Source organism: Falco naumanni, chromosome 2 (genome assembly GCF_017639655.2).
Source record: "Falco naumanni isolate bFalNau1 chromosome 2, bFalNau1.pat, whole genome shotgun sequence".
NCBI classification, from domain to species: Eukaryota; Metazoa; Chordata; class Aves; order Falconiformes; family Falconidae; genus Falco; species Falco naumanni.
This window is the reverse complement of record NC_054055.1, coordinates 28,158,099-28,170,380: the sequence shown is the minus strand read 5'-3', so window position 1 is coordinate 28,170,380 and position 12,282 is coordinate 28,158,099. Positions and strand designations below refer to the sequence as shown.

General features: G+C 43.0%; 1 protein-coding gene across 1 annotated transcript; it reads right to left on the bottom strand.

The window, feature by feature from the left end:
• Positions 1-2,832: 2,832 nt before the first annotated feature.
• On the bottom strand, positions 2,833-10,846 carry LOC121083251 (regulatory factor X associated protein). The gene is made up of 3 exons (XM_040583423.1): positions 10,256-10,846; positions 7,501-7,608; positions 2,833-4,529 (listed from the first exon to the last, which is right to left on the bottom strand). Exons 1-3 carry the CDS (start codon positions 10,844-10,846, stop codon positions 4,419-4,421), a joined length of 810 nt encoding a protein of 269 aa, XP_040439357.1. The 3' UTR covers positions 2,833-4,418.
• Between the last annotated feature and the right edge of the window lie 1,436 nt (positions 10,847-12,282).

Below are 12,282 nucleotides of genomic sequence, written 5' to 3'. Positions count from 1 at the left end.
TTGCCTAAGCGGCAGTGGGTTGATTGGCATGGATGATGTGCAGCTGTAGCTCGTTCTGCTAAGCGGTTAAATAGCCCTAAGGACGGTGGGAGAGGGGGTTAGGTGGAGTAGTGTGGTCTGGCCTCTGGAGCAAGGAGAAACAGCAGGGCCAGGGGAATCTGACTGAAGGTAAAGCCTTGTTGCAGCCTGATAGCTTGCTTGTGCTGCAACAATTGGTGGCCAGTGTGAGGCTGACTGAGTTGGACTCTGACTACAACTGGTGCCCAATGTAACTGAGATAAGCTGAAGAACCTGCAACCCATGACAGGCACCATGAGGTGAGCTGTTGCAACTAATTGATATGGGTATATTGCAATATTTGTTGTCTGTCTTGACTGAAATTGCAACTTTTGGTACCCAATGTAGATGGAGACTAATTGTTATGGGTACAGAAGAAGAAAATTCCACTTTAACAATGGTTATAGATAAAGAAGTGTAAAGTATAATAAGGCAATAAGAACTTTGCTAGGCTGGTACAAAAAAATGATGTGCTGAAAAATGTCTCTAGTGTTCAGACATGGCAAAATGCTGAAAAATTTCTTTTTGAGGTTGCCTCAAGGGGCAATAAAACTGCAACAACATTGCTAACAACATGGAGATTAGTCTTAGACCTGCTAGAACAATTAAATGTGGACAGGGAGACAAATTCTGTATTTGCAATGCTTTTGGAAATATTTGAAAAAAGAGGTGTAGAATATGACAAAATGGCAATAAGAATTCTGCTAGTGTAGTGTAAAATGTATGATTTGCCAGTTACAGTGAAAAAGGCTTTCAGCATTCAGACACAGCAAAGTGTTGGAAAGGTACTTTTTGAGGCTGCTTTGAGGGGAGACAAAATTGCCACAGCTTCGTTAACAGCATGGAGATTGTTCTAGCAAATCTACGATCAATCAGATGTGGACAGAGAAATAAAGCCTGTATTAACAATGCTAATAGAAATATTTGAAAATAAAGGCATAAAGTATGATGAGATGGCACTAAGAACTCTGCTAGGGTGGTGTAAAAGGAATAACTTGCCTGTTACAGTGAAAAAAGTCTCCAGCATTCAGGTATGGCAAAGTGCTAGATTGTTACTTTTTGGGGCTGCCATGAGAGGGAACAAAATTGCTACAACGTCATTGACAACATGGAGATTGGTCTTCTATTTACTAGAATGATCAGAAGCAGACAAGGAGGCAAAGGCTGTGGCTGAAATAGCCACATCCCTGGTTGCAGAGATGATGCCCAATAAGGTACCTTCAGCACCATTGGATTCTCTGCCATCACCTGATTCACACAGTCGGGGCTGGCAGGAGAAGCAGAGCAGCGCCGGGTCAAGTGGGCAGAGTCTGTTCCCTTTGGGGTGGCAGCGAGATCCGGTCATTGTCCCATTGCCTGTCTGTGATCCCAAGCCATCTGTGATAGGTTTATTGGAGGAGACCTTGGGTCATGTTCAACAACCAGTCCAAATTACAACACTGGGACCAGATCCTGCCAAATTCTGGAAAAAAGATGCGGGAGCAAGCACTCGCAGAAGGGGATATCCATGCTGTAACCACCATGGGGGGCAGGCTGTTAGCCTGCCCAGTGCTTTGAAAGGATGGTAAAGCTCCCCCCAAGTGGGAACCTTTCAACTGAGGAGTGATTAAAGCTAAGATCAACCTGTATACAGTATGGAATAGGCTCACCTTACACTCAATTGTTATGTAGCATTTTCACAGCAGAGCTTACTGCTCATGATTGCTGTTCAATTGCGCAAATTATATTGACCCTTATGCAAATATTAATGTTTGAGTCAAATTGGAGGCGCTTTGCAAACAAGCAATCACTGATGAATTTAGAATACCCCCAGGATGATCCACATTTTGTGGCAGGGATTCCACAATTGACGGGGGAGGCTCCAGTTAACTCTGCTCAGTTACAAGCTTGCTTACATCCTTTAGTCCTGCAGCAGGGAAAAAATTGGCTCTCCAAGCTTTATTGCAAGTTCCGGATCATGGCACTCCACAACAGTCATGGACCACAATAAAACAAGGCCCATGGGATTTAATTACCTGTGGATGAGGGTATGCTTGTCTCCACAGATGCAGGGCTGTGGTGGCTTAAGCCTCTTTTAGACCCTAGAACTGACAAGAAGACATCAGATACTGGCTGTTCCACAGACCCCTTGGGAGGAGAGTCACAACATCTGGGTGACCCTGATGCAGAGGCTGAAATCAGATGTAGCTTTGCGCCTTCTTAACTCAACCTGAACAGCCTTCCCACATATCCTGCCAAGGGCCCTACAATAGATGATAAGACATGGTTCTTTTTGGTTAAAAATGAAAAGGGGGGATTGTAGAGGACTGAAGGCAGTGGGTTGATCAGCACTGATAACATGCAGCTGTGGCCTTGCCTCGGAGGCAGTGGGTTGATTGACATGGATGATGTGCAGCTGTAGCTTGTTCTGCTAAGTGGTTAAATAGCCCTGAGGAGTGTGGGGATCAGATGGAGGAGGAGGAGCAGTGTGGTCTGACTTCCTCTCTGGAGGAAGGAGATACAGCAGACAGAATCTGACCAATGCTAAAGCCTTGTTGCAGCCTACTAGTTCGATTGTGCTGCAACAATACAGGACAGATGTGCACAGTGATGTTCAGCACAGTGCAGCTCATCTTCAGCAAGTTTCATTTCTTTTGAGGTAACAAACTCATTCAGCGCTGTCCTAACAAGCACTCCCTGTGTCCCTTTTCTACTTTGAGGGTTTGTTGGGTTTTCTAAATACATTTGATCATAACTGTTCACCTAAATACTTTCATAAGCTGACCATTTAAACCAAAAGCAAATACTTTATTCTACAATATCAGCTCATTACATTTTCACACATAGTCTCTGACACGCTGAAAAAAGTAATATGATGTTAGTTAAAGCTAAAGTAACTTTCTGTAAGAAGAGCCTTGGAACACAAGAGTTTTAATGCCACCTAGTCACAGCTAGCTATTTGAGTATAGAAAAAAACCCAGCCTAACAACATACAAATCTAACAGAAAAGAACAAGCTTTGGTTTTGTTTTTTTAAAGAAAAAAAAAGATTTTACTCAAACACTTATTGGTCCAGAACTGTTGATACAAAATTTTGATTTTTTTAAAAAGCAACTTTGACAATGCAAAATACAATAAATCCCTACTGAACAAATTCTATACATACACAAAGCACAGCTTGTAAAAATTCGTAAGACTAACAAATACTCCTGAAGAGAGAGATAGTGGATCAAATTGCTGCAACATCCAAGTAATACTTCAATAAGCACCCCACACCATTCAGATAACCTCTGTTCAGAAATGTGGTTTAATACACAGCTTTGTTTTAAAAACAAGATGTGGGATTCCACACTTACATAACACAGTGTTTGGATTCTTAACATGATCAATTGCAAGTTCATCTGAATTGCCTGAAAACCTGCAGTCTAACAATTGTTGATGATATATCAGTTGTCTTGATGGAAGAATTTGAACTATGCTCTTTTTTTAGAGGGCAAAATCTACATAAAGGAAAATAATGCACAATTACATCTTAGTTTTTGGATGCATTTGCTATTAAAAGTTAAACTTTAACATTTAATGTAGTCACTTAAAATGAGTGATACTCTTATCTGTAATTAAGTTATATTTCACATATCAGAGGTTGGTCCTTACAAATAACTCCACATACACACTCTGTTGTGTATGTGCCACCTAATTCTTCTCTAAAGCTTTTTGCCATTTATCTCTTGGAACTTTTAAAGGGAAATTATTTTACATGCTTTACAATGCAGACAATGAGCATTTCAAACCTGTAGATAATTAATACATAGCAGGAGGATCACCTGATTTGCACTTTTCTGAGCCACTGGATCAACTTTTTGATGGCATATTGTCTTTGCCTTTAGTGCAATATTCTACTGGACATAAGTTTCTCATATCCCTGAGCAATCGCTGTTAGGTCATGCCACCAGACTGGCTCAAATTCAGGACTTAATTTCACAACTTCCATAGAAAGTAACTGACTTCCTTCAATGATTGTCATCAAAGAGTGACTTTGTTAAACAGTAAATCCTTACATAGAAAAATGTTAATTTCATGGAAGACTTTGGTAGGAGAAGGGTGTACAGCTAAACATTACTAATAAACAAATTTCTACTTAAAAAATCAAACATTAAAATGAAGTTTTAAAAAGAATCAAAAAATAGACTCCTCCAGATTTCCTCACAAGTTCGCAGACACCCAAGCAGCTCAAAGCCTCAAAAGTGCAAACAAGAAACAGGTAAAATACACAACAGCAGCAACTTTAGTTTTTCTTTAAACACTGAGATTCTTTGTATTTATATAAAATACACATTCTATTTGTCCTTCAGCACCAGACTCATCTGCAGGTCACTGATCTGATTACCCAGGTGCTCCTTGAAACTGTTGCTGCCTTTGTTCCAAAGCCTGCTGACTTAACAGTTGCTGTTGTTTCTGTAGAAACTGCACTACTTCTGGACTTCTGAGCAGGGACTGCAAGAAAGAGAAAGCAAACTTTAAAGAGCTCACATATATTAAATAGCTATGATAGTGATTATAATATTTTTCCATTAAATCAATTTGTCCATTACCCATTGTTGTGGTCTAACTTCCATAGGCAACTAAGCATCACACAGCCTCTTGCTCAGTCCCCCCTCACTGGGACCAAGCACTGCTCAGCAATAACTAAAACATCAATCACTGTGTTATCAACACTGTTTTCCATCACAAACTCAAAACATAGCCCCATACAAGCTACTGTGAAGAAAATTAACTGTATACTAGCTCAAACCAGTGCACCCATATAAATAAGAGTTCAATTAAATGCTGAAGAATTACAAAACATGCTCACAAAAAATATCTAGAAACTGTTTCAGGACATCAGCAGGTTAACCAGAAGCAACATTCATACACATCCTGAAAGCAGATTCAGAATGTAAAGAACAGATAATATCGAAAAAATCATCAAGATAGCAAACAGATGTGATCTACTGACATACTGAAAACAAACTCTTTTCAGTTGTGCTTCAGTTTTGGTCCACTTTCTACATTTCCCATCACAGACAGCTCAAACACTATAATATGTAATTCTACAGCAAAAGTCATGTGCCTGTCAGACTTCAAGCATCTGGACAATGCTCTTAGTCACATGGTGTAGTTTTAGTCTGTTCTGTGAGGAGCAGGGAGTTGGACTCAGTGACCCTTACTAACTCAAGACACTCTGGGATTCTATGTTCATTGAATGTTCAGTAATTTCCCAATATTTCAAAACAGCAGCCAGCCACAAGGAATGAGTTAAAACTCAAACCTATACCTTCAGTCAAAAGACAAAATGTCTAAAACTACTGGCACCTGGCCTAAACAGTTGCAGTCTGTGATCCAACTCCAGTTGTTCACTCTCATTCCTAGAGGGTGGCAGCACAAGTGTTTGTAAAGGTCAAATGGCAAATCAGGTTGGGAATGGATCATTCCAGAAACTAATGCAGGAAAAGGTTATTTTTCAGCTGAATTAATTTCCTAGGCTGCTTGCTTATTATGCATGGTTACTTCACTGATGCAATCAAAGAAGTACTGCAACTCTGTAACCCCGATTTACATTCAAAAGGACCAGCAACTACCAGGGCAGGGTCTAGAACTTTATGCTTTTAGGGGCAATTCTGCAGATGTTTTAATTGAAAACAACCATTCCGCATAACTCACACCTACAGCAGCACTGAACAGGTAAGATTAGTGAATCGGCCACTGAAAGCAGCTACTAATAACAAACAGGCTCACCGAACAGATGTGCAGCCACCTTTTCCTTACCGTACATTAGCTTTATCAAGTCACTTCACTGCACAAGGTAGTTCTGCAGTAAGTACTTCTTTATCTGCTGCTGTTTTATGACATTAAGGTGCTTCAGATTCTCTATCCACAACTTGCTGCTTCTCAGCCCCTTGCCTCTGTTTCTATATCTTTATCCAGTGCAAGCTCCACATCCAGATGGATCACCACCAAAACCTCTCCTCACAGAGATTAACCACGTGCAAGAAACATATGAGTGAGCACAAAGGACTTGGCACTTCTAAGTGATAAACCTGCAGGCAGCTACCAGCGACATGCAGTAACTTTCACGTGCAGGAACAAGAGGTATGGAACAGTGTTGGATGCAACAGGCCATGACAGATCTTTCTGGGTCACCATATAACCCTCAGGCCTTGTGCTGTGTAGATAGGCACAAAAGAAAGAAGACATTCTAGAAGAAATAATGCTGAGTGACAGAAATCGAGACAGAGCCGAGAAAGAAGCAAGAATCAGATCAAAGAGAATCTGAATCTCACTTCACCAGAACACTGCAAGGAAACTTCAGTTCTTGAAGAGCTTTAACATAACTCTGTGCAAAAGTTCTCAACATCTATTTAAAGAGCTTCTTGCTACTCTATTTCTAGAAAAAATGATGTTTCATTAATAAAATACCTTTCAAATTAAATTAAAAGCCACTTAAATAGAAACAGACAGGAAAGGGTACAACAATTCTGTAAGCCAGACATGAAAAACCACAGATAACGTGAAAAATAAACTCCATAGTTCATTATCTTCTTCTTGTAAAAACTGAAGAGCTACAGATACTCCTCTGAGTTCTGGTCATAATCATTAGATAAGTGCTATACGATTGTGAAAGAATTCAAGAAAATAAATCTATATAGCCGTATACTTAAGACTGATGTTTCTCTAAAGACTTTTCAAATTTCTGAACAAGCACTACAGCACTTTAATGAGGATTATTAAATTGTTTTGCATAGATAACAGAGAACAGGCAAACAGTCCCATTAGCTTCTGGAGAAAGGGGACTGTCAAAACCAGTAACATACAAAGTCGTAATGAAGAAGCCAAAGGAAAAGTACTGAATTATTTCCCTTCCCTGGGCTTAATTCTTTAAATAAAGGAGCAACAAGTGTTTAAAAAAACCCCTTACAACACATGCCATTCATGCAGCCTACAAACATTACAAGTCATACTGCTTGATAACATAGGTTTTTTTATCAATGTATATGCAATTTTAAGTGTGATATGATAAATCTACAACTTTTAAAACACACTACAGTAATTACAAGCTTTCATCAGACCTAAAGTCCATGTTTTGATCTATTTAATGCTTTACAGAAAAGTTGGTTTAACAAGTTAAAAACATCTCAAGTTATACTACAAGCATTATCTACCCTAATGAAATAACCGCATCTATTTAGTACTACCAAAATACTCTAGTTAATGTGGCAGTGATCATTAAATTTAGTCACCTTAGTATTCTTCACACAGAGGCAGACACACACATCTGCTCTGCAGCATATTTTAAATTTGAAAATACACACACGTAGTAAGTGTATGATCATTAAACTGATTTTCACCTTTCACAAGGGTGACAGTTAAACATTGTTACACTGCCTTTAATTATGTGAGTTCAAAACCTGCAAGAAACAAAACTTACCAGCCTCTTTTTATTCAATACTTGTTCTAGAAGAGTAGGTCTTGCTGGACGATCTCCAATGGATCCTGTTCTCTGTTTTGTAACAGAAACTGAACCTTCAACACCATCCTGCACACGAAAGAAAATAAATAGAGAAGACTATAAACCCTGATACAATCATACATCTATTTTTCACCACAGAAAGTCACAAGAGTAAAAAATCTCTGCCTCATTAATCCGCAGAGGAAAGGAACAGCACAAGAATAGAAATGTATCTATTCAAGAACTGGCATCTTCTTTCCATGTTATTTTCACTATTTCACCAGTCACAGTGAAGCAACGCAGCTGAGCTAGCCTTCCAAATTGCAAAAATAACCAGGTTACTACAGCTAGTTGATGGCTTGAATTTATTTGATTGCATCTTTTAAAAACGAAGTAATTCACAACAGCTCAATCTCCATCTTGTGGAATTGAATGATACTTAACATAAGCAGTTGGGTAGGAATGACAATAATACTTTTAATAGCCAAATAAAACCCCACATACTTCAGAATACTATTATGAAGTCACCAAATCCACAGACAAGAGACAGTAAACTCTACATTTTTTTCTTTGTAAGTTTGTTCTGTTCCTTGTACAATCACCAGTCATATGAATTAGACTGTCTTCTAAACAACCTGGCTCTATAATTTACTGTAGAGAAAAGATCCGTGGTTTGGAAAATTTCAAGCAATGTTGATTGCTGTGTATTAAATTCACAACTTAGTAACACTTCCATTTACCTGATGGTAAGTGTCAAGCAACAAAACCACCACCACCAATAAAGTTATTCCAGTATCTTTCACTTCAATCCCGTAAACAGAAGTAAAAAATGAAGCTTCTATTTCAAATCTGACTCTGACCCCACAAGACAACAGTATCTTGTGGGGCCTTGATAGGCACCACTGTAAAAAAGCACACTAAATTTAGCACTAAATATCCTGCCTTCTTCTGCAAGTTCAGGCCTTAATTCCGTAAGATTCAGAGCAACCTGCACTTGCAGAAACCGGGAGAAACTAACCTACTCTCTTTCAACATGCAATAATCACTATTTCATGTTACAGATCAAAAAGTCTTAACCCCTCACTACATGAAATGCAGCAATTTTACCCTCCTCCTATACTGTCCCCTTTTCTGAACTAGTGCAAGTATCCATCATGAACTGAGCATGATAGATTATTAGGAAAGGAAGAGAGAAGAGGGAAAACCAACCTGGTATATAAATCTAGAATTCACCCACATCTTGAATACTGTGAGCAGTTTCCGCTCTCTCACTTAAGAAGCATAGCTACTAGAACTAGAGAAGATATATAGAATGGCAACAAGGATGATGAAAGTACGTAACTTTTTACTTGGAAACAAGCATGCTATGCATTTTCACTCTGAGAATGAAATTACTTAAGAGTAAGCCTACCAAGTAAGTGTCACAAACTGAACAGGAAGAATTAGTTGATCACTGTATCTTCTAATGTAACTGGCAAATTAAGTTAGCAGCAATCAGGTTCAAAACCAAGAGGGGGATCATTTGAACCAGGCTGCAGACCTGAAGAAGCTATCAGAATGTAATTGATTCTGAGAGTTTACAAGGGTTCAACAAAAATCCAAAGTAGCACACGGAACAAACTTCATTTAAGTTACAGAATACATCAGAAGACTCACACCTATCTCAGCAAGTCCTTTGAGCTGAAAGAGAAGAAAGCTGGGAGAATATTCCCTAGTAGCATCACATACACTTGCCTTTTTCTTATGCACCTGCTTCATGGCAGCTTTTGCAGCTAGACAGAAAAAAAAAAAAAGTTCTTTGGTGTGACACCCCGTACTGTTACTATTAAATTTATATGAAGAAAAACCGAAAAATGCAAAGGGTTTTGATGGTTAGTTTGCAGTTAGATCAGTTCGCAGTCACACAACTCCAGAGACAGCTGTGCCAACAAAAATGTGTTGCTTTTAGCAGCAGTGCCAGGTAAAGAGTTTTTTCTTTTGACAACTGCAGTTTTATACTCCTTTCAAGCACAAACTAGCCAGCACCTTCAAAAGTAAAACCACTCCCCTCTCTCTAGCTCATCCAAATACAAGATCTTAAATCTAACTCAGTACAAGCAACCATCAATCAGAAACTGTGTTACTGTGGCTGAGTCACAAACTGTAGGAAAAAAAACACCTAAAAACTTGAACATCAGCAGCAGTTCTCCTGCTGACTGTATTTTCCCATCTAAAAAATACACAGAAGTTTATGAAAGTAAGTACGAACTATCTTTTATATATATTTATATATATATATAATAATCAAGTATCTTGAAGAACCTGCAACGGATTTTTATACACAATATAATCTGATACCCAACAGCTGTTGTGATTTTAAAACCCTGCATTTCAGTACCAGCTGGGCAAGGAGACTGACATCGCTCTTAGATCTGTACTTTCATCTTTCCTCCTGCGAAATAAGCACAGGCTGCACGGCACGGTGCCTATCAGCAAGAACGTTTTACCTGCAGCGCTCTGGTATTGCTGTTAAGTTGCTACAATTTATATCAGAGAAGAAAAAAGAAACGGGGTTTGCTTTGGCACCAGAGGAAGAGTGACCTCCAGGGCTGCCCTGGATTTCTGCCCTTCCCTCTGGACAGCAAGGTCCCACTCCGTCTGGCAGACGCCGGTTTCCCACGGCACGCCCCCTCCCCCGGGTGACACACGGCGCCCGGGCTGCCCCCGTCCCCCCGCCCGCCCGCCGGTGCCTCACCTCGGCCCGCGGGCCGCCCCCCGCGGCGGCCGCCCCGCCGCCCCCCAGGGCCTGGTCGCTCTTCTTGCGCTTGTACTTGTCCTTGTAGATCTTGTTGCGGTGGCGCTTGCACATCCAGGGCTTGCGCTGCTTCACCACCTGCGTGGTGGTCTCGCTGCAGCCCTGGTAGGTGCAGCTCTTGCAGCCGCCGCCCGCCGCCGCCGCCGCCGGCGCCTCCTCCTCCTCCAGCTCCTCCGGGCTGGCCGTGCTCTCGCCGCCCGCCGCCTCGCCCTCCTCCCCCGCCTCCACCTCGCCGTCGCCGGCCCCCCCCAGCTCGTAAAACAACATGAGGCCGCCACTACCGGAGGGCGGCAGCGGCGGGTCGGCGCTCGGGAGCGGCAGCACCCCCCCCGCGGCCCCGGCCGCCGCCTCCTCGCCGCCGCACGGCTGCATCACGAGCAGCGCCAGCTGCTGCTGCTGCGGCGGCGGCGGCGAGGAGGAGGCGGAGGAGGGAGCGGCGGCGGGGCTGGCCCGCAGGACGCCGGTAGCCGAGCCCGCCGCGCCCGCCGGCGCCTCGGCCCCCAGCCCCGCCGCGCCGCGCGCACCGCGCATGTGCCGGCGCCGCGTCGCGGGGGGAGGCGAGCGCGCGGGCTGCGCGTGGCCGGGGCGCGCCGGGCGGGCGGGGTCACGTGCGCGGCGGTGCCGAGGGGAAGGGCGACATGGCGGCAGCGGCGGGGCGGGGGCTGCGGGACGGTGCTGTGAGGCTGCGACAGCGCCGCCTGCGTGAAGCCGTCGTGGCTTCCCATGTGCAGGGACCGCCCCGTGCCCGTGTCACGGCAGCCAGCGTGGCTTGGCGCTGCCGGCCTGCTCGGGCCCCGGCCTGCTGCTGTCCCCTGACGGCTGTCCGGGTCGGACCCGACCAGGCGCTGGCCCTGGGCTGTGCTGGTGACCTTGCTCGCCAGCCCCTTGCACTTGCGGAACCGGGGCCTGGGGGTGCAGTTTGGTTTCCTCTCCCACTTTGCCTTTTTATTGTGGCTGGCCTGCTGTTGCCCTGTAGCTCTCGGTTTGCTGCTCGTTGTCCTTCCTTTCCTTTGCTGGAGTATCGATTCTGCCCACAGCTCACTTCTTTGTGGCTCTTTGGACACTTTTTCCCTATTACAAGGTTCATCTGAGCAGCTAAGACCATCTTCACCCAATTTGTGTCACCACAAATGCATTATTCCTAAGTAAACATCTACTATGAAAAAGTAAATGAATGCTGTATATGTGATCTTGGCATTTTTTTACTCCTCAATCCAGTCCTTTTTTTTTTTTTTTTTTGTCTGCAAAATTCTTACATTTTATTCCAAGAAAAAAGTTACTTTGTAATGCAACTGTCCTACCTACCTTCAGTTTTCCTCATACTTCCTTCTCCTGTGCTACACTGTCCTGGTTTCAGCTGGGATAGAGTTAATGTTTTTCTTTTTAGTAGCTAGTACAGTGCTGTGTTTTGACTATGATGTGAGGTTGATAAAACACTGATGGTTTTAGTTGTTGCTGGGTGATGTTTATACTAAATCAAGGACTTTTGAGTTCCTTGGGCCCTGCCAGACAGAGGGCTGGAGAGGCACAGGAAGTTGGGAGGGGACACAGCCAGGACAGCTGACCCAAACTAGCCAGAGAGGTATTCCGTACCATATGATGTCATGCTGGGTATATAGGCTGAGGGAAGAAGAAGGAGGGGAGGATATTCAGAGTGATGGTGTTTGTCTTCCCAAGTAATCGTTACACCTGATGGAGCTGTCCTGGGGATGGCCGAACACCTGCTTGCCCATGGGTAGCGGTGAATGAATTCCTTGTTTTGCTTTGCTTGCGTGTGTGGTTTTTGCTTTACCTATTAAATTGTTCTTATCTCAACTCAGGAGTTTTACATTCATTTCTGGTCCTCCTTCCCATCCCTCTGGGTGAGGGGGAGTGAGCAGGCAGCTGCGTGGTACCTGGTTGCTGGCCAGAATTAAACCATGACACACAGGCACTGGGTTTTCCTCGCTCCTGCAGAGAAGTCCCAC

Coding starts and splice junctions, on each gene's coding strand:
- LOC121083251 (XM_040583423.1), bottom strand. CDS start 10,846: ATGCGCGGTGCGCGCGGCGCGGCGGGGCTGGGGGCCGAGGCGCCGGCG. Junction 7,609..10,255: donor GGGGCGGCCCGCGGGCCGAG/GTGAGGCACCGG, acceptor TTTCGTGTGCAG/GATGGTGTTGAAGGTTCAGT. Junction 4,530..7,500: donor TATTGAATAAAAAGAGGCTG/GTAAGTTTTGTT, acceptor TCTTTCTTGCAG/TCCCTGCTCAGAAGTCCAGA.